Source organism: Pseudochaenichthys georgianus, unplaced genomic scaffold, assembly GCF_902827115.2.
Source record: "Pseudochaenichthys georgianus unplaced genomic scaffold, fPseGeo1.2 scaffold_180_arrow_ctg1, whole genome shotgun sequence".
Taxonomy (NCBI): domain Eukaryota; kingdom Metazoa; phylum Chordata; class Actinopteri; order Perciformes; family Channichthyidae; genus Pseudochaenichthys; species Pseudochaenichthys georgianus.
The window spans coordinates 284,664-307,576 of NW_027262575.1; the positions used below are offsets into that span (position 1 = coordinate 284,664).

At 42.8% G+C, this 22,913-nt stretch overlaps 2 protein-coding genes across 2 annotated transcripts in view; both read right to left on the reverse strand.

Annotated features, from left to right (window-relative positions):
- Positions 1-22,913, reverse strand: part of LOC117441582 (zinc finger protein 271-like) — a 450,813-nt gene that overhangs the window by 110,544 nt on the left and 317,356 nt on the right. The window lies entirely within an intron of this gene.
- Positions 6,421-21,167, reverse strand: LOC117441565 (zinc finger protein 271-like). Its single transcript, XM_034077629.2, has 2 exons — positions 20,700-21,167; positions 6,421-9,209 (listed from the first exon to the last, which is right to left on the reverse strand). Exons 1-2 carry the CDS (start codon positions 20,854-20,856, stop codon positions 7,228-7,230), a joined length of 2,139 nt encoding a protein of 712 aa, XP_033933520.2. The 5' UTR covers positions 20,857-21,167; the 3' UTR covers positions 6,421-7,227.

Here is a 22,913-nt window from a genome sequence, read left to right on the forward strand (position 1 = left end):
ACAAGTACAAACCACAGACTGTCTGTGTCATGGAGAATACAGTCGCTGCTTTATTTATGTCTGTATAGGCTGTTGTTGTGAGTGTGTACGGTCGCAGCATATATAGCGTTAACTTAGCCAAGCTCCATTCAGGGAACAAGCATTCTAAAGGTGTTTCTCTGCCGTCTGTCTGCAGACTTTCAAAGCATTAATTCACGGTTTTTACTAACCGGTATCAGTGTGTTGTTACGTCGGCATCATTTAGAAACGTGTATTACAATTTAATCACGGTAAAATATGTTCATGTTGTTGTAGCTCCCGAGCCAGCGCGTCTTGTTTGAATGATGCGAGTAAACACAGCTGGCAGCCGCGGTGAAACTCGAGCGACTAGAGCGATGCGATAGGAGCGTTTAGAGCGAAGCGAATATTCGCATCGCGTCCGGTCTGAACGCAGCATTAAAGCGAGCTCCGCGCTGCACTGGAAACGCGCCATTACATCACCAGAAGTCCTAATTTAAGGAGTCATTTCTCCCCCAAAAAATTGTTTTACTCACTCTATCAACAGCCCCACCAAAAATATTTTCCACCAGCCGCCACTGGGTAGGCTACAATCACGGACACACACTTGTCAACAAGTGTGAGTGTGAGTTTGTGGTAAATGTTGATATCATATGGTTGTCGTTACTTGCTTCGTGTAGCTCGGCCGCCTAGCTTATTTCCTTTTCTGTCTCTCGGCAGTAGAGATAATAGGGACGAGAAAGCAGCTGCTAGCTGCTCGTCTAGAGAGCCAGGCCTGACGCTTGACCAGCCGCACCCCTCCCCCTCCGGCTCCTTACCTGCTGCGCCGCAAGGTGAAGAAGTACTGGACACTGGGAATGAAAGCAGCAACAGGTCTCCTCCTCACGCTATGCCTACGGGTGAAACTCAGACCACGGATCATGATGTGTCCTGCAATTATCCTCTGGAGCGTTTTCCGACTGATCGGGCAAACTATTTTGAAAACATTGAGGACGCCAATATCAAAAGATATATCCTTAAAATGGGCCCATGCAAACCCAAAGGTCCATTTCCCAAAGACAAGGATAACCGTTGCTTTTCAGAAAGCTATTACACCTCCACCACTAAAGTTGGGATGACATTTCCATGCAGCTGGATGTGCTATTCCCCAAAATTGGACTGCTGCTACTGTGAGCCTGGCTGGCTTTTTGCCAACCGAAAGGCACCGTTCTACAACAATGCATGGGTAAACGGAATAAAAGACTGGAAACATCTTTCTACTAAAATTGAGAGGCATGAATCCACTCAAATACACCTTGGTGCATGCGTAGTATATGAGCAGTGGAAAACCAACGGCACAAGAGATGCTGACATGGAGAGGAATGTGCGTAATGCCGCCCAATTTTGGAGACAGGTCATGGAGCGCATTGTTAATGTAACTCTCACTCTAGCTTCAAGCAACTTGGCATCCAGGGGCCATCGAGAGGTTCTAGGTCAGGGAAAAGCTGGCAACTTTTTGTCAATAATAGAATTATTGGCTCGCTACGACCCTGTTTTGAAAAAGCGAATCAACCGACCAGAAGGGTCAGTGAAATACCTCAGTCACCAGATTCAAGATGAGATTATTTACATATTATCTCAACGTGTGAAAGCTGACATCATTGATGAAATAAACGAAGCCCCATTTTATTCCGTCATCATGGACACAACGCAAGATGTGTCAAAGATAGACCAGTTGAGTCAGGTTTACCGTTACATAACTGTTGTTAAGAACGACATGGATATTGCAACAGATGTACAGATCAATGAAGTCTTTTTGGGTTTTGAAGTGACTGAAGGTTCATCAGCTTCAGAGCTTGAAAACAAAATCCTTGGTTCTATAGAGAAAAACGGATTAGATCTGTCTAAATGTCGCGGACAGGGCTATGATGGGGCGGCTAATGTGAGTGGTGTGTATTCAGGCGTGCAAGCAAGAATAGCCGAGAAGGAGCCCCTTGCCCACTATGTTCATTGCGCTGCTCATAATCTCAACCTAGCACTCAACGACTCTGTTAAAAATGTCCCTGGAGTGAAGCAGTTCTATGACACTGGAGAGACGCTCTACAACTGTTTTGGTCACAGTATCAAACGATGGGCATTGCTCAGTGAGTTAATGACGCCAGAGAGCAGAACTATCACATTAAAACGCTGATGTCCCCCTCGCCGGTCATCTCGCCATGATGCGCTTGTTGCGTTAAGGCACAGATATGGAGACATTATAAAAGCCCTCGTCAAAATATCCCTTACCAGTGACAAAAAGGATGAGCGCAATGAAGCAAGTGCACTCAAGAATGCCATAAGCACATTTCGATTTCTATTTTTGGTCAACATGCAGACCAAGATTTTGGAAAGCATAAATTGTGCTTCACAGTTACTGCAAGCAAAAGACGCGGATATTCTCAAAGCATCTACTCTACTGCAAAATGCCATCAGTGTTTTGGTGGAGTATAGGGGACAATTTGATGAGGCGAAGCCGCCACTCTTGCCCTGGCTACTAAATGGGGAAGTCAAACACAGTTTGAAACAACCAGGGCCAAGAAAGTTAAGAGACACTTTGATGAACTTTCTGAAGACAGCCGCCTCACTGACGCAGAGAGCAACTTTCGGGTGACCGTTTTCAATGCATGTCTCGATATAATCATCCAGCAACTGTCCCAAAGATTCACCAGCTTAAATGCAACTGTGAACATGTTTGAGGCAATTCACCCCAACACACTACTGCAAGCAAAGGACGAGGATTTACACCAAGCTGCCCAGCGGCTTAGAGAGCACTACAGTCGGGACATCGCCGCCAGCTTCTCTGGCCAGCTGCTTTCTTTCAGAACCTGTTTCAGGGACCAAATACCAAAACTAAAATCTGTCGCGGATCTGGTAAAAATGCTTATTGTTTACAACCCAGCAGTAACATCTACATTCAGTGAGGTTTGCACAGCCTTCATCTTATTTCTGACTCTTCCTGTCACCGTGGCAACCGCCGAGCGCTCTTTCTCTAAATTAAAACTCATCAAAAACTATTTGAGGAGCACGATGGGACAGGAGAGACTGAGTGGACTGGCCTTGCTGTCCATCGAAAGTGACCGAGCCAAGAAATTGGACATACAGCGGATTGTGGACGAGTTCGCGGAGCGCAAGGCTCGCCGAGTACCCTTCGAGTAGTGGTGAGTACACTTCAAATGTCATTTTTACAGTAGCCTACTTGTACGTGAATGTGTGGGCCGCCGTGCCAATTTTACACTGCTCTGCTCTCATGGTGGCTGCTGGCTGTCCATGGTGAATGGTGTAGTCATTTTATTAGGCTATGTTTTCGTTGTCCTTGTTGGACTTTATGTCATGTTATATCATTATTATCTCTGATATATATTTTTATATATATATATATTTCGTTTCTATACCCTTTGTAGAAACGAAATCTTAAATATTACACCTTTTCTTTAGTTACTTTTCTTTCAAACATTGTTTTAAATTGTAATCTTACTGACTGAGCGACTTTTTACGCACGAGCGTCAGATTACCACCCCGGACTCCTGATATTTTTGTCAAGCTTTATTGGGTTTAAAGGGCCCGGTCATGTGGCCCGCCCCCCGGCCCGGGTTTGATATGTGCCGCCAGTGAGTTTCACTGAAGTTATGAGAAAGCCGTGTTTCATGGCGAGCCTTGTGTTGCCATGGCAACGGCATTTGAAGGAATCTCAAGACTTTCCCGAAGATGTCTTCACAGCTGGACTGTTGAAGTCTGCTGCATGTCAGTTGGAGCGATGACATCATCGTGTTCCATTGCACAGGTGTTTATAGTTGAGCTAACGAGCTCTGTAGAGATCACAGGTTTCCATTGTTCTGAATGAGAGACGAACCTCTTACATGTGAACGTTTTGTGGAAGAACCGTAACAGATATTGGTGAAATTTCAAAGCGTGAAGCATGTCAAGGAAGTTGAGTATCTGAAGTGTAATTTTTGTGTACTTTCGGGTCAATAATGTGGCCTTTTTGGCAGTTTAACTAAAGGTGTGCGGCTGCTGCCGTGAGGGGACCCTGGAAAGTGCAAATATGCTTAAACAGGGGAAGAGCTGAACATGTCAGCAGGGGTGCCCCCTTCACAACTCTTTTCTTTCTCTACACCCCCCTCCCAAAAGAGCTTTACATATTAGCATGGGTCGTTACCTAACAGTGCCCTATTCCCACCTTTTCTCACTCTTGTTATTGTTAACTGTCCTATCTTATTCAACAACATCATTTGCATTTTCAACCATTGGCAAAACAATTGTCTTTAGTTCATTTACCTTTGTAAGTTTGTAGAAAGATGCTCCACTGACGTATGTTGCAGCTGATAAATAGCTGCAGGTTTCCAACTGGAGTACTCCCAAGAATAGGCTGGCTATTCCAGTTGCTTGTAAACTGACAATGGGGGCACAGCTGCTGCACTGATATGAATGTACCAATCCTTCTGGTTTGTACATCACACACACGCTTGCACACAGGACATGCTTCAAAAAGCTCCATGAGGCAGGTCTCATACACGATGTGTGTGTTGATGTTATGGGTGCTTGAACACTAAAACAAAACAAAGAAAAGTTATGAGCTTTAGAGATATTTGGTGTTTCCCTATTATCAATGTTGGAATGATATACAGCAAAAAATACAAACAAACAGTGATATTTCAGTAACTTACGACATGTCTGTTGTTTCTGTAGCATTTGTTATGGACTCTGCTGGATCATAAGTTGCATCCAGGCCTTCGGAAATCACCATTGAACAGCTTCCCTCAAATGGATCTTCGTATTCTTCCTCAGGTTCTACACGAGGCCTCTTTGATGGTGTCGTCATGGGTGTGGATGTTAGATATGGCAGGGGCGCTTCCAACGGAACATTTAGTGTGCCGACACCAAAGGTTCTGCAGGGAATTTTAGTCTGGACAGCTGTAACTGTTAAGAACGATCTTCTCACTTTGCTCAGCGCTACTGCCTGTTACAACTTTAATTTTCCGTACTCGCCATAAACTGTTATTATGGCTCAGGTTAATCTAGCTCCCTTCCGACTTGAGCGTGGTTCTTGGTTCTTGCCGGGCAGCCAAGTGGCGTCAGCTAAGAACCGGTTTTCGGTGTTTAGAGCCGGCTCCGCTGTGGCTGAAACAGGAAGAACCAGAGCTAAATCAGACTGTAGCCCGCAACTGGCTCTGGACTCAGAACCAGAGAAGAACCAGTTAAGCACCAGAAAAGCATAAGAATGGTTCTTGAACCGGTTTGGTTTATTGGCAACTTGCAAACCACTTAAGAGTACTGGAGTGTGGTGCTGTTGCTTTGGTCTGGATCTGTGAGCTAACCACGCCCCGCTCATTTGGATATAAGGAATGGAAATGTGGCATTATGAAATACAAGTCCCCTGAAATACATAAATGTGTATTTAAATGTACATGTATACATATTTATTGCCTCATTTATTTATTTCATAGGCATATGTATATATATATATGTATTTATTGAATTATTTATGTATTTATTTAATTTTGGCTTAAATGGCATTACATAGTGAACAAACTGTCCACAAATCAGCTCCTCTCGTCTTTTCGTCTTGGTTAGGAAAAGACGAGTGGAGCTGATTTTTGGACAATTTGTCCACAGCCTAACTCTCTGCATGAGATGTAAAAGTCACTCTGACTCTTTGCAGTCTCAACAAGCGTATTTCTGTTAGCAGGGATAACAGCTAATGCATCATGGGGGTTGTAGTTTTTAATAAACTTTATAGAGATCCAGGGGAAGAAACAAACAGTGCCATCAAGGGATGGAGCTACAGCAACACATGGGGGCAATACAACCTGGAACATTCAATAAAAGAGAACGACTAATCTATAATAGAGAGAATAAATACATAAATAAATAATTAAAATACTTATCCTGAGGGAAGAATTGGTTTTGTGACAGATAGTCCATTAATAACAAATTAAATATAATGTGCAGAAATACAAGTATACTTTTCTTATACTTTTAGTGTTCTCCAAAAGAGAAAAGGTGCTACATTTCATTTCAAAATAAACTGGAACTACTGAGCACATATTGTTTATCCTGTGTTTTATTTTTTAACAATATGATTATGATTTGTTGATTACAGCGTACTCTAACTTATTCTGTATATCTCGTGTGTGTACCATAGAACCTCTGAAGGTAAGTATATTGTTGATGTTTATATGCATATAGTTATCTCTTTTCTATAATAGTTTCAGCTTCAGTGCGATGCCTTGTTTATTACTTGTTTCTGCATCTAAAACTAAATATATAAGTAAATCTAATCTTATCTAAATAAACCTTCAATATTAAAGAGCAGAAAGAATGACATTTAAAAAGGCTAATATAGATTAAGACGGGTATAAAAAGCAAGAACACGAGTTACAATTCAGCGTTCGATATGAACAAGTACTTTATTTCTGCTTCCAACCTGATTCAACAGAGGTGAAAGGACTTCAATTTGCATTTAACAGAACACCAACAATGAAACACATGAGCCCGTACTACAGTTTCAAAAAGCAGGAATAATCCTAAAACTCCATCTGAACTCTAAATGAGCTGAATGTAATCTGCTGCAAAACACAAACAATATGCAGGAATGTGAGTCTGTTTCAAAGGAATTTTTCTTTTAGTTTGGTTTGATGATATAAACAGAACAGAATCAAACTGAAAACATCGTAATATTCTCTATATCAATAAGTCATTGGTTCTTCTTTTAGACCAGAACAGACTGATAACTCAACAGGAACTATCAACAACATCCCAATGGAAGTTTAAAGTCACAACATTTCATTAACCAAACAGATTATTAGAGAAACTCCTGCAGATTAATCAGTCAGTGGTTATAGTATACATCAGAAAAGTAGTATGACAAAAACATTAAACATATTCAAAACTTCTGTTGATAAAGATGGCGTTTAGATGAAGTCATGTTTGAACATTGTCAAACAGAGTTTATACAGACAGACAGATTTTTCTCATGTGAATTGTCGAAGGACTAATTAATTGTCCTCTTTTTTTGTTCCAGATTTGACTTGGAAAATGTCGGGTTCAGAAGAGTCTCCAGGGTTGTCCTCAGTCTCTGGTTGTAAATGTCTCTCTGGATCTGAGTTCCTGGCTGGTTCTGGTCCTCCACAGTCCTCTCCATCAGCTCATGTGTGTCTTTAAAAATTCCTCTCACTGTAAAATATTTCACACAGATGAGGTGAATGATTTCTCTCATGTGTGAGCTCTAATGTGTGTAATTAAATTCCCAATATCTGCAAAAGATTTCTCACAAATTAAGCAGCTGAATGGTTTCTCTCGTGGGTGGATACTCATGTGGTGTTTTACATTTATTTTCCGTCTAGCAGTTTTCTCCCACAAAGAGCAGCCAAATGGTTTCTCTCCTACAGGCTCTGCCTCTCTGTTCTCCTCAGTTTGAGTTTGATGAAGCTGCGAGGACTGACGACCACCACACGTATGGCTTTTGACCTTATGACTCTGTGTGAATCTTTTGTCACAAACACTGCAGCTGTATGGTTTCTCTCCTGTGTGGATTCTAATGTGGCACTTTAAAGTTCCTTTCACTGCAAAAGATTTCTTACAAATTGAGCAGATGTATGGTTTCTCTCCTGTGTGAATTCTCATGTGCAGATTTAAATATCCTTTCCGTGTAAATGTTTTCTCACAGACTGAGCAGCTGAATGGTTCCTCTCCTACAGGCTCTGCCTCTCTGTTCTCCTCACTTTGAGTTTGATGAAGCTGTGAGGACTGACGACCAACACACTTATGGTTTTTGACCTTATGACTCTGTGTGAATCTTTTGTCACAAACACTGCAGCTGTATGGTTTCTCTCCTGTGTGGATTCTAATGTGGCACTTTAAAGTTCCTTTCACTGCAAAAGATTTCTTACAAATTGAGCAGATGTATGGTTTCTCACCTGTGTGGATTCTCATGTGCAGATTTAAATATCCTTTCCATGCAAATGTTTTCTCACAGACTGAGCAGCTGAATGGTTTCTCTCCTACAGGCTCTGCCTCTCTGTTCTCCTCACTTTGAGTTTGATGAAGCTGTGAAGACTGACGACCAACACATTTATGGGTTTTGACCAGATAGCTCTGTGTGAATCTTTTGTCACAATCACTGCAGCTGTATGGTTTCTCTCCTGTGTGGACTCTCATGTGTCTTTTTAAATCTCCACTCTGTGTAAAATATTTCTTACAGACTGAGCAGCTGAATGTTTTCTCTCCTGCACTATGTCTCATATCACAGAGAGGGTCTTGTTTATTTCTCTGAGAGTTTGAACCTGGTTCTCTGGTCTCCTTCCAATCAGCACTGTCTTCAGTATCAAGTTCAGAAGAGTCTCCAGGGCTGTCCTCAGTCTCTGGTTGTAAATGTCTCTCTGGATCTGAGTTCCTGGCTGGTTCTGGTCCTCCACAGTCCTCTCCATCAGCTTCTGTTTCCATGTGTTCAGCTGAGCTGCTGGCTGGAGGCTCTGCCTCTCTGTTCTCCTCACTTTGAGTTTGATGAAGCCGTGAGGACTGACGACCAACACACGCATGGGTTTTGACATGATGGCTCTGTGTGAATCTTTTGTCACAAACACTGCAGCTGAATGGTTTCCCTCCTGTGTGGATTCTCATGTGGGCCTTTAAATGTCCTCTCAGATTAAAATATTTCTTACAGACTGAGCAGCCAAATATATTCTCTCCTGCACTACGTCCTGAATCACTGACAGGGTCTTGTTTATTTCTCTGAGAGTTTGAACCTGGTTCTCTGGTCTCCTTCCAATCTCCACTGTCTTCAGTGTCAGGTTCAGAGGAGTCTCCAGTCTCAGGTTCTGAAGAGTCTCCAGGGTTGTCCTCAGTCTCTGGTTGTATATGTCTCTCTGGATCTGAGTTCCTGGCTGGTTCTGGTCCTCCACAGTCCTCTCCATTAGCTTCTGTTTCCAGGTGTTCAGTTTGTCTTTGATGAAGCTGAGAGGACTGAGGTTTCTCTTCATCATCTTCACTCTTCACAGGGACAGGAGTGAATGTGAACTTGATGATATCGGCCTCCTCCAGCCCTTGAAGCTGCTCTCCCTCCTGACTGCTCCAGAGTTCCTCCGGTTCCTCTTTAATGTGTGGGGGGGGCTCTGGGTCCTCCTGGTCCAGACTGGAGCTCCACTCCTGCTGCTCAGGGGGAACCTCTTCTTTAACCACTACCAGCTGCTGGACGTCTGCAGGAAACACATATTCAGAGAAACTGTAGTTTTACAATTTAAAATCGAACCACGATTAACACTTCATTAACTTTGAAGCCCTTATCCAATAATTATGTTTACATACTTTTCCAGATGCCCTGGAGAATTTCAGCACAACAGGTGAGTTAGTACTGTCGCTGATCTAAAACGTAGTTTCACTGCCGCTTAGCAAGGCGTCGGCCGTTCACAGAGTGTGAGGCCGTAGCCTTATAGTTTATGACCTGTGTGCAGAGTAGTTAGCTAAGAACTGGTGTTGGAGTTTCTCAGAGTAGTCGTTTAGCATCTCTCAGCGCCTTGCTAAACCTGTACTTGGACTCATACAGGTGCATCTCAATAAATTGAATATATATATATATCTTTTATTTAACCAGGTAAAAGACTCATTGAGATTAAAATCTCTTTTCCAAGAGTGACCTGGCCAAGAAGGGCAGCATGAACGAAGTTAAAACAGATAAAACACAGACAAGACAGGCAGACAAATACAGCTGTAAAACACAAATAAAATGGCACATTAGCCAGTCAATATGCGAAATAAAACAAACTATTAAAAATCATTAAAAACTGGCAAAATTTAAAACGATTTTAGGATATACGAGCACTCACATATCAATGATGTCGTGTTCTCTGTCCTTTAAGATGGACCTGAATTTCCCCATAGTGATTATATCTGAGAGTTTCAGCTCCTTCTGTACATTGTTCCAAGCTGTGGGGGCCGCATATCTAAAAGCTGTTTTACCCAGTTTTGTTCTCACTATAAAAGCATCTGAATAAAATCTTGGGAGCGCAGGCCATACAGACTTTCTCTTTGACACATATGTGCAAATGTAGGAGGGAACCAACCCAAGCAGAGATTTATAAATAAAACCCAACCAATGGGAAAGTCTGCGAGCAGACAAAGATGGCCAATTAGCAGCAGCATATAAAGTGCAATGGTGTACTCGATATCCACATCCAGTGATAAATCGTAAGGCACAATGGTACACAGTATCCAAGCTCTTTAGGCACTGGTCAGAGGTGTTCATGTCTAGCAGGTCACCATCATCTAATACAGGTAAAAACGTTGTAGATATCAGATGTTTCCTTGTCTGAGAAGAGAAACAGGATTTATTCCTGTAAAAGAAACCTAATTTTATTTTTAGCTTTGAAACAACATTTTCCGTGTGTAACTTGAAAGACAAGTTCTGTTCAATAAGAAATCCCAGATATTTGTAAGTAGTGACCCTCTCAATGTCTGTCCCTTGTGCAGTACAAACCTTGGGTATAATAGATGGTAACTTGTTGCCATTCGAAAATATCATCACTTTGGATTTTTCAGCATTTAATACCAACTTTAGTTGATATAAATGGGTTTGTATGACATCAAAGGCAGACTGGAGGAAATCTAGACTTTGCTCTATAGAAGCGGAGGAACAATAAATAACAGTGTCATCTGCATAAAAATGGTAAGAAGCATTTGCTAAATTATTACATAGATTTTACATATATGGTAAAAATAATGGGTCCTAATATGGAACCTTGTGGCACACCCCTGCTATCGGGAGGAAGGAAGAAAAGGACCCAGAAAATTGGACGCATTGGGTTCTCGCTGATAAATAATTTAAAAACCAACCTACAGTATGCCTAGATAAGCCGATACTGTGAAGTCTTTCCGTCAGGATCATATGATCAACTGTGTCAAATGCCTTTGGCAAATCAATAAATAGAGCTGCACAATACTTTTTACAGTCCAATGCCTCAATTATGTTGTTCACCACTTTAATAACAGCAGTTGTTGTGCTGTGTTGTTTTCTAAAACCGGATTGGTGTTCTGACAAAATATCATTTGTGTCCAAGAATAATTTAAGTTGATCACTGAGAAGCTTTTCGAGGACCTTCGCTACAACACATAATTTTGAAATTGGCCTATAATTATTAACAGATGAGGGATCCCCTCCTTTCAGTTAAGGAAGAACATATGCAGATTTCCATATGTTAGGAATCTCATTGTTGGAAAGAGATACATTAAAAAGATAAGTCAGCGGCTCAGCTATAAAGTCTGCTGCTAATTTAAGAAAATGAGGAGGAAGTTTGTCCGGACCTGCCGATTTGTGTGGCTCCAGATTCTGCAATGCTTTATGGACCTCTATCACCTCGATAAAAGTCAAATTGAATGGCTGAGCCATGGGATGGGATGAAGGTGTTGAGGAATCAACATTCTGTCCAGGGCCCGAATGTAGGGACTCAAACAAAGAACCAGATGAAATTAAATGTTCATTAAAGCACTTGAGAATGGCCGATTTGTCAGTGAGGGTTTGCGAGTCTGTAACAATGCAGACTGGTAATTCATTTTTAGTTTCTGTTCCAAATGAGTTTTTTTATTACCTTCCAAAATGTCTTTGGATCATTTAAGTTACTAGTAGTATTAGAAATGTAGTACTCAGATTTAGCCTTTTTAACTAGGAAGGTGAAATGATTTTGGAGCTGTCTAAAAACAATCCAGTCCACTTGGGATTTTGATTTTCTGGCCCTTGACCAGGCAATATCCCTTTCCTTTAGAAAGCTGCCTGTGAGTACTAAACCAGGGACTTTTTAGCCCTTTCACCCTAAATTTGCGGAAAGGAGCATGTTTGTTTATAATTCTAGTAAAAGCCTCATGAAAATAATCCCATGCCAGTTCAACATCACTAATGAGAGAGATCTTGTTCCAATCAAAATCCCACAGGTCATGAAAAAATGCTTGCTCGCAAAAATGTTTAAAGTCACGTTTAAAAACCATTTTTGGTCTTGTTTTTGGAAGCTTAGCTTGCCTGATTGTAGCTATAGCGCAATGGTCACTCATATCATTTACAAAAATACCAATATCCAAAAACTTATAAAATAAGTCGATAAGAGACGATTTATCTTGGTGTTTAAGATTAGGACGAGTTGGGCTATTGATAAGTTGCGTAAGATTAAAAGAGTCACAGGTTGATTTAAAACTATCGGAGACAGAGGACAACCAGTCCCAGTTAAAGTCTCCAGCAATTAAAATCTCATTAAAATCCAAGCAGGATAACTGATGACTCAATGATGATAAAGCCTCAATGCTTGCTGAAGGGGGTCTATAGCACCCTACAACAGTGATGAACTGACCCTTAAGAAGTTCCAATTTCAGCGCAAGTAGTTCAAATTGTCTGCTGAGAGACACAGATGATTGGATGGTAGCATTTTGTTTTTACATAAATTGCAACACCACCACCTTTTCTGGGACGGTCACAACGAAACACATTGTAACCCTTAATTGCAATGTCTTTGTCCGTGATAGATTTCTTTAGCCAAGATTCAGATAAAACAAGAACATCAGAATCAGAGGATTTTGCCCAGATTTTCATGTGGTCCATTTTAGGCTAGACTTCTGACATTTATGTGGATGATACCAAGACCCGACCTTGCTTTAAAATCATTAGGGGTACTCAGACAATTAAAATCTGGTCCAGGTTTTAGATGAACGTTTCCTGATAAGAGGAGCAGGATAACAATGAAACATTTCCTTTTCACCCAAGTTGTTGTTTGCATAGATTCATTATATAGGCCTATTACTCTCTTTCCACCATAGGAACACGAGCTCGTCGAAAACAACCAGTTATAAGGACTAAAAAGACAAGGTAGAGTCGTGAGATCCTTGGAGATTAGAATGCTCCAATGTACAGAGCTCTTAAACAAAGTAGAATCCCAGTTTGTGTCTTTACTAGGGAAGACAAGATGAGGCACATTTTGGACTTCATACCCTTCATATGGATGGAGAATAGTCAGTAGGAGAAAAAGAGGTGTAAGGAGAAACATGCTGGGTGACATGTGTCAGGAGGTAGAGAGGGCCTGCTTAAGAAATCCAGAATCCAGCACAGGAATGCCGTCCGCGTTTTCCGTCCTGCCGAAGTTGAGAAATGCCAGGTCAGCGAGGTGAGAATCCGGTCCAGACTTTCAGTCCTCCCGAGAACGAAGATGACGTTGTTTGACGTCTCGTGTAAACAGGAACACAAGCCCAGTCATGCTATGCTTTAGCTCAACGAACCCGTTCTTATCCATGAACGATCCCAGTCCACCAAAGTCCAAAATCAAGCGCAACACAGGTGGCGTTTCAGCTCCGGGAAGTGAGCACAGGCTCCGCAGTCCAAGCGGATAGAGTGGTCCCAGGAACGGGGCAGTAAGGTTTAGCCGTAATGTTACGGTATCAACAACGCTCGCCCTGGTTGTACTGTCCAAAACAGCTCACAGATATTGACCGGTGTTTTACAACGATAACATATATCAAGTAGACAACACTAAAACAGACATGAGAGCACAGCGGACAGGGACAGGTACAGACGTGCTGCCATCTTGGATTTATATCAGTAATTCAATTTATAAAGTTTAAACTTATACATCACGTAGATTCATCATATAAAAAGTGAGTTATTTCCAGCGTTTATTTGTTTTAATCTTGATGATTAAATGAAAGCCAAAATTCAGCATCTCGGAACATTTTAATAAAACATAGCCCAATACAAAATAGATGTTCTAATATAGAAATGCTGTCCTTCTGAAAAGTATGTTAATGTCCCTGCTGTCAGTACTTGGTTGGACTCATGAATAATGGCATCAATGCGGCGTGGCATGGAGACTATCAGTCTGTGGCACTGCCGAGGTGGGATGGAAGCCCAGGTTGCTTCACTAGCGGCCTTCAGCTCGTCTGCTTTGTTGGGTCTCGTGTGCCTCATCTTCCTCTCGACAACACATAGAATATTGTTTCTCAAAATCCTGACTTTTTTCTTCAAAATTCGGACTTTTTGTAAAATGATGAATTCTTCAGAAAATCTCTAAATGCTGGCCTTTTCAAATAACCTCAGAATTTTGACTTCTTTTTTAAACCGCAAAATTCTGAATATTTTTTTCAAAATCTGACTTTTTTCTGAAAATGGTCAGATGATAGAAAGGCAACAGTAACTCAAATAACCACTTCTTACAACCAAGGTATGCACAAGACCATTTCTGCTGCGACATTCAGGTAGGGTCAGAAGACAACATGAGAGCATGGATCCATCCTGCCTTCTATCAACGGTTCAGGCTGGAGGTGGTGATGTAAGGGTGGGGGGGGTATTATCTTGGCATACTGTGGGCCCCTTAATACCAATTGATCATCGTCTAAACGGCACCTCATCTGCCCCAGTTACAAACTCAAGATGGCACTCGTAGCTACCCACATTCAAATGATCTCCAAGTGACCGCTTGCTCCTGTTCACAGACCTGCTGCGACACTGTCCAGTGTGAGAGTGATGCCAAGTGACGACTTCATAACAAAGCTCTATTCAAACCAATGCTCTAAATGTACAGATATGATTGTGAGGAAGCGCACACACTCCCTCACTAACATTTTGGCTTAACTATGTGTTGTTAAGAAAGGTAGTCTATTTTTCTTCAGAATTCTTTAATTCAGTTAAAGTTATAAAACCAGCTTACACAGACAAATTAATAAAATGCATCTAAATTCATTTAACAGTCTTTAAAGCACACAATCACAAAGTAATCCCCATGTCCTTTGTTCAGACCTGGAAGCCATCTTGTGCCAGTACTCAGTAGGGCTGTGCATCTTCACTGGTCTCACGATTCGATTCGATTCGATTACGATTATCCTGTCAACGATTCGATTCGGTTCGATATCCCGGTGCATCACGGTGCATCACGATTCATACCAATGCGTTGCATCCTCAATTTTCTATATTACTGCACATGGCTTATTTTTCATCAATGCATACATGCAGTCAATACATATGAACTCTCTTTTTATTAATTAGAAAGTGCTTCAGAAATCAATAACATAAATGTCTTGACATTAATTTATAAACCAAAATAAATGAATTGTATAGGTCTAGCCTCCGTGTGTGAAGTTGTTCCATCCTCAAAAACAAAAAGCTAATGCTTCTGCAGTCTAGCTGCAGCTTCTAGCCACGGCCTTCTGTTAAGAAAGGACACTGAATGTCCTGAATGTGGCATCACATACATGACTTGAGTCTGAACACAGCAGACAACAGGAGTATTTACAACAGCATATACAAACACAAATAGTGCATGTGGGTGCACACTTACATTCTCTGTTTTACTGTTACATAAATCCCATGAATGTATGAGATAAAATTAGCTTCATTATATCTCAGTGATTAAGTGAATAATAAAGTTTCTATCGGGTCACTATCAGCCTGTCACTCATTATTTTTCATGGAGGGGGCGGGGCTTGGAGGAACGGAGGGGAGACGGTGATCGCGGAAGCTTTTTTCCTCCTGCCTTCACAAACTTTACACACGTATATATCATCTGCAAATTGCTAGAGGACATTCATACTTTGCAATCCAAGACTTAATTAAATCCACCAAAAATCTGACATGATTGTAACGCGATTATTTTTGAAAAACATAAATCCCTGTCACACACTCCGTGTTGCTGCGGCTCAGAGACACAGGGACCCTGTGTCTCTGACACGGAGTGATTGAGAGCGGGTCCTTCTGCTGTCGGTTCTGGACTGGTGTTCTTGTGTTGGTGGATAAAGCAGACTGCTCCGTGTTGCTATGCCGCTGTCACGTCTGTTCCCTGATCTCTGCGTCACCGACCGATTTGATATTAAAGTGACAGAAAAAACGTTATAGTAAAGCCGCGGCCGGAAAATCAGGAAGCAACGTTACTACTCTATAACCGATTATCTTCCGTCACTGCATCGAGACCGAATCGTCCACGTCCGCATCGCAATGCATCGTAGAAACGATTATTTTCAACACCCCTAGTACTCAGAGGGGGAGCCCGCCTCCAAAGGACTCCTTATATGTGCATGTTGGTTTGTTCCTTGCTGGTGAACGCGGCACCAGGCATCAAGTGTATGTTTCTGATGTGGAAGGCTATGAAATAACTAACTCCGAAAGCAAATCCCATATTTGCGAGCTATACATTTCATGAGAAAAATCCAAGGAGACAGTGAGAGTTTCGACCAGTTTGTAACGGAGCTAAAATTGCTTAGTAAAGACTGCAACTACCCAAAGAGTGAGGAAATGAGACCGGATTGTCTTTTCATTTCAAACCTTTATTTATCCAGGTGTATCCCAGTGAGATCATTGATCTGTTTTTCAAGGGAGACCTTTGCTACAAACTCAAAGAGTGTGCGGAAAATGTCACAGTCCAGACTTGACACGAGAGAAAGCCATTGCACGTTCACATGAGCTATCATAGCAGCAGCTAAAGACAATGCTAACTAGCCACGACAGTCGCTCTGCTCACGCGGTTAGCAGAAACCCTTTTAGAGCAGACCAAGCATCCCGTGGGCACAAGACGTGGACATGGAATGATCGTAACAGCGCCGTGAGGAGCAAGGCATGTGGAGCATGCGGGAGGGAGCACAGTCGCTCTGAGGAATGTCCAGCAAAGGGTCGCCAATGCAGCAAGAAGCCCAACCACTTTGCTAAAGTGTGTGGGTCACTAACACAGCAGCCACAGACGAGATGTAATCGCAGAAAATTGCATACCATCTCAAACAGTGCAGAACAGTCACTAGAAGAACTCTATATTGATGCCGTCATGAAAGAGCATGAGAACACAGATAGAGAACAGGCATATGCAGAAGTAGAAATAGGAGACGCGAGGCACAAACTGAAGTTTAAAATGGACACTGGTGCTCAGACTAGATGTTATGTGCCGCAGTTGGTGCTTGTGTGTGTGCTTTTGTGTGGGTGTCTCTCTCTCCCTCCGATTGTCTCCAGGTGCTCCCAATTCCCAATCATCAATAAAGGACCTGAGGAAGGCTGCAGTCGCTCTCCGCTTCTCCTCTGGCTGCATGTGTGCAGCCTGAGTTACGTGTAGTGTCTCTGTGTGAGGCCTAGTTGAACCTGTGTACTGCTAATTGTTAGGAGATGTGCTCCAGTGTGTCTTTGTGTATTGTTTTATGTTAGTCACTTTCTTTTGAAAGAAAGTGGTCCTTAGTTAAGTTTGTTTTGCAATTTGGCTGGTGAGCCTCTACTTTTTTATTAATTAAAACCTCACTTTGTGGCTTCAGCATTCAGTTTCCTCTCGGCTGGTTATTTTGTGTGTTGTTACTTCCCTTTGTGCCCCTAGATTTAGAAGGGAACGTAACACTAGTATTATACCAGCAGACACATTGTGTAATACTAGGCCCCCCATCAAGCAAACTCAGATGATGGTGGGCACAGGATAGAAGCAGAAGGAACATGTAGACTGACATGTAAACACGGTGAGAAAACAGCCATGGTAGGTTTTGACAGTCCGTACAAATGCTCCACCTCTGTTGGGCTTAAGAGCATGTCTAGATTTAAACCTAGTCAAAATGATACATGTCGTTGATGCGAAGCTGATAACGCACACAACCCTGATGGAAGAGTTTGCTGATGTGTTTGAAGGCATCGGACTGTTTCCTGGAGAATGCAGTTTCCATCTGAAACCCTCAGTACCACCAGTGGGATGTTCACCTCGACGCATCCCATATGCTCTGCGTGACCGGCTCAAGGATGAGTTGGACGACAAAACTGGACGTTATCCAAAAAGTCCCTGAGCCAACTGAATGGGTTAATGCACTAGTCGTGTTGGAAAAGCAGAAAACAAAAATGCTGAGAATATGCCTAGACCCCCGCGCCCTGAATAAAGCTATCCAAAGACCCCACTCTCCACTTCCTACTCTAGATGACGTCACACCAGAACTGGCTGGAGCACAGTATTTCAGTGTGCGAGACGCCAGATCTGGATACTGGAATATAAAGCTCACACACGACTCATCTATGCTAACCACGTTCAACACGATCTACGACAGGTTCCGTTTCAAGAGACTGCCTTTTGGAATCATATCTGCACAGGATGAGCTCCAGAGGAGAGCGGATGAGGCCTATGAGGGGCTTCCAGGCGTTGCCGCCATCGTAGATGACATCATAGTCTACGGCCGCACCAAAGAGGAGCACGACGCCAGCCTGCGTGCCATGCTGGAGAGAACCACAGAAAAAGACAAAGCTGAATAAGGACAAGTGCGAAATCTGTGTGCCTGAGGTAAGCTATTTTGGGCACAAGCTGACACGAGAAGGCATCCGCCCTGACCCGAACCAGATTAAGGCCATCAAAGAAATGCCTAACCCACAAAAGCAAGGCCGAGTTGGAGACCATACTGGGCACGGTCACTTACCTTTCCAGGTTCGCCCCGAGAATGTCAGAGACGACAGCTCCACTCCGGCAACTGTTAAGGAAAACAGTGAGTTTGTGTGGGACTCAAATCATGATGCAGCCTTTCAACGAGTAAAAGACATCCTAACACAGGAGCCTGGCCCAGAACTCACCTACCTCCATCACACAAAGGATGTGAAGTTACAAGTCGATGCTTCCAAACACGGCTTAGGAGCTGTCCTGCTCCAGGAAGAGAACCAGTCGCATACGCATCAAAGCCACTGACTGCACCTGAAGAGAACTATGCTCAGATGGAAAAGGAGCTATACGCAGTGCTCTTTGGATGCAGGCGGTTTCACCAGGTGATCGTCGAGTCAGATCATAAGCCACTTGAGTCGATCATGCGTAAGCCCTTAGCAGCTGCACCGCACGATACTGCAGCTACAGAGATATGACATCACTATCGAGCACAAACCAGGAAACAAATTCCCGTGGCAGACACTCTGTCCAGAAAGCCACTTGAGTGTTACGACCGCTCCACGAGCGAGGGCACGGACTACCAAACACACACTGATCAGCAACGCTCCGGTAAGCGGCCGCAAAACGGCAGAGATCAGAGTCGCTACAGCCGAAGATGAGCAGCTCTCAGTGCTGAGACAGGTGATCCAAGCAGGGCCCGAGAAAAACTAAATGTCCACCTGCAGTCTCAGAGTATTGGATCATAGGGATGAGATATCAGAGGCAGATGGCATCCGACTGAAAGGAGAGAAAATCATGGTGCCGCACTCACTCAGGGCTGAAACGCATTCACGCATTCACACAGGACACTTGGGAAGAGATGTGCTGTTCTGGCAGAGGATGGGTAAGCAGATAGAGACACTAGGGACCTGCAGCACCTGCCTGGAGCAACGCAGCCCACTCCCAAAAGAGCCTATGATGTCACCCCAATCCCTGAACAACCTTGGCAGGTCATAGCCACCGACCTGTTCACATGGAACAGTACTGACTATGTAGCTGTAGTTGACTGTTATAGTAGGTTCTTTGAGGTAGAACAAATCACCAGCCTCACATCCTCAGGAGTCATCCAAAAGCTGAAGGCCATGTTCGCTCGATTTGGAATACCACAGACGCTAGTCAGCGATAATGGACCTCGCTACAGTTCACAAGAGTTTAAAGCTTTTGCTCATGCATGGGACTTCAAGCATGTCACAAGCAGTCCTCTGTAGAGCAACGGGCGAGCAGAGAAAAACGTTAAGACTGCCAAAGCGCTCATGAGAACTGACCTGTACCTCAGCTGGTTGGAGTATAGAAACACACGCAGCTGCTCATGAGCAAGCGTCTGCACTCCACCCTTCCCACCACTGAACAGCATGTACAACCAGAGCTCGCCTGTCGCAGCACCGTTCACAGCCGGAGGGAACAGTGCCAAACACCACAAAAACAATATTATGACAGGAATGCCAGACCACCGCCTGCACTACCAGTGGGAGCCACGATCGCTTCCAGCTTCTTCTGGGACATGGAAACCTGCAGCAGTAGTGGAGCCAGCAGGTACCCAGAGATCCATCTGCACGGACGGAGGTCACGTGTTTCGGCGCAACAGGCGTCACCTTCTACAAACGTGTGAGCGTGACACAGATCAGGAGACTCCATCAGACGAGCATTGGAGCCTGAGGACACTGAGACTTTGCAGCAGGACACTGAGACACAAACAGGCCCCAGAGAGCAATCACACATTGTTTACAATAAGATCCAAGATCAGGCCGCAGAGTGAAGCCAAGAGAAACAGAAATGCAATGCTGACAATGCACTGTGATTTCTGTTTGTTTAGAAATTGAATTCAACAGTTTTGTTTCAGAAGCAGTACCACATGCTCTATTAGAATTATTTCTGGGCAACTGTTCAAAAAAACAAGTTAAACTGCAGAAGTGTTTACTAAATGTTGATGTACCAGCCTTATAATATTCCCTCAGTGATTGAGTAATCACAATTAGTAGATATAGTGCCTTAAGACGTACATTTATTTTAAATGTTTTAAATGAATATGGTTATAATTTGTTATGGCAGCTATACTGTTGTTTCTAAAGAAGGGGGATGTAACATCTTGGTGAATACAAGATCTTTGATTACAGAGATCACGTTGATGACGTAATGCATGTGTGCATGTTGCGCGCCAGTTGAATAAAGATGGACACTCGGAATGAGAGAAGTAGTCCGCTTCGTCTGTTTATGTAGACACTTATATGTCCATAGAACAGAACATTACAGAAAGTTAAACCCAATACTCACATTCATCAGTTATTAAAGTAAGTTAAACCCAATACTCACATTTAAACGTTAGGCCTACTCCTGACGTGCTGCTTTCTCTCTGAGACCGGGCCGACATTTTGTTTGTTTCCTCGTCACCGGCGCGCGTTGCATCCTGGGATATGGTGGGCTGCGAGGAAGAGGACTCTTCAAATCCAGGAAAAGAAGAAAGCCGCATTCAAACCCGCCCCTCCCCCCCTCTCTTCTGTCTGTCCCACAATCAGAAGTCCTTTATTGGTCCCACAGAGGGACATTACCATGGTTACAGCAACAGTGGAGATAGATGCTGCTCCCAGACCGTAGTGGAGGAATACAGGGGAGGACTCTCTGCAGTCTTCCCGGACTGAAGCACCAGGCTTCGGCTTCAATAACCCACTCTGAAATGAGGCAGACAGGCAGGCTGTTCCTTGGGAGGCCGCTGTGTTTCCTCAGGACTTTGTTATACAGCTAACTGGAGACAGACTGATCACTGCTGCTACTCCCGCTCTCTTCCGGACAGTCGCTCACTCTCGCTCTACACATGCACGCGCCACACCTCCCTCTCTCTCTTAAAAGGGATAGGCGACCCCACTCTGCTTGACCCTGCTATTATAAAATAGATAGATAGATAGATAGATAGATAGATAGATAGATAGATAGATAGATAGATAGATAGGTCATTCTACAGAAAAGGTGGAATCTGGGTGAAATATATTCCTATAAATGTTCACCTCGCTATGCAATGAGTAACACTAATGACAGACTTGAAAGACGCACACAATTTGAAGATAAAATGACACCTTTAACAAACAAAGTAAGAAGTATCTGACTTTCCTTATGTCTTTGTGCACTGCCTCAAATGTTCTCTTGTTACAGGAAGCACTTCAGAGACAGTACATTATTTCAAAATAAAAGCGTTTTGTGTAGCAGTAACACCAATGACGTAATTTTGGGTGACTGACATTTATTTGATATAATTAATAATAATTTTACCATTTCAGTGTTGTATTTAAAGTATGTAATGTTATGTAAATATGAATGAGATTTATTTATTGATAACAACAAATTTAAATGAAAACCATAGAAATGAGAATTAAATGAGAACCAACTTCCATGTATGATCGAAGTGACAAGGCAGTTCCTTGAACTTGGTATTTTAAATAAATTGCAATTTATGTATAAAACAATTTTTGTAATGTTTTTATGTAGTACCATTGCAAAGACATTCTCTATTTATTCAACATGAATCTGAGTATTAGGTCAACGTCATGTATTTTGGTGTCTGCAAAAGTAAGTGGCAGCACTTCCACCTTTTCTGTAGAATGACCCAGACACTTTATTGATAGATAGATGCATCACATTCATGAACTAGAGAATGCAATTCCTGAAGAAATTGCTAGTGGGAATGCTTTATGCTGAAAAGCTGACGCTAAACTGCTATGCTGAAATGTAATGTGTAAGAGGAAAGTGAAGACTTTAGATTGAAATGATACATGAACACTGGGGGCTTGAATGTGTGATGAGAGAAGAAAGGAAAGTAAAAAGGCTTGGAAAAGCAGCAGAATATTTGAAATGCAAACTTTTGAACTAACTTGATGGCGAGTGGTCTGTCGCCATGGCAACAGCATTTGATGACACCCCATAATACGCTTAGATGCATTGATGGCTGCATCGTTACCAAACCTGTGAAGTTCTGGGGCGTTTGGAGCAGTTTCACTGAAGTTATGAGAAAGCCGTGTTTCATGGCGAGCATTGTGTCGCCATGGCAACGGCATTTGAAGAAATCTCAAAATTGTCCCGTAGATGTCTTCACGGCTGGACTGTTAGCACCCTGCTGCCTGGAGTCTGCTGCTCTGAGCGTGTCAGCTGGAGTGATGGCATCATCGTGTTCCATTGCACAGGTGTTTATAGTTGAGCTAACGAGGTGTGTAGAGATCACAGGTTTCCATTGTTCTGAATGAGAGATGAACCTCTTACATGTGAACGTTTTGTGGAAGAACCGTAACAGATATCTGTGAAATTTCAAAACGTGAAGCATGTCAAGGAAGTTGAGTATCTGAAGTGTAATTTTTGTGTACTTTCGGGTTAATAATGTGGCCTTTTTGGCAGTTTAACTAAAGGTGTGCGGCTGCTGCCGTGAGGAAATATCTGCCTGAAATTACAATGGGGTTTAATGGAGGCATGTTGAATGTTGTTGTCACTTCATGCCCTCAAGAGGCATTTTGTTTCATTGTTTTTGCTTAATTATTTGTCATT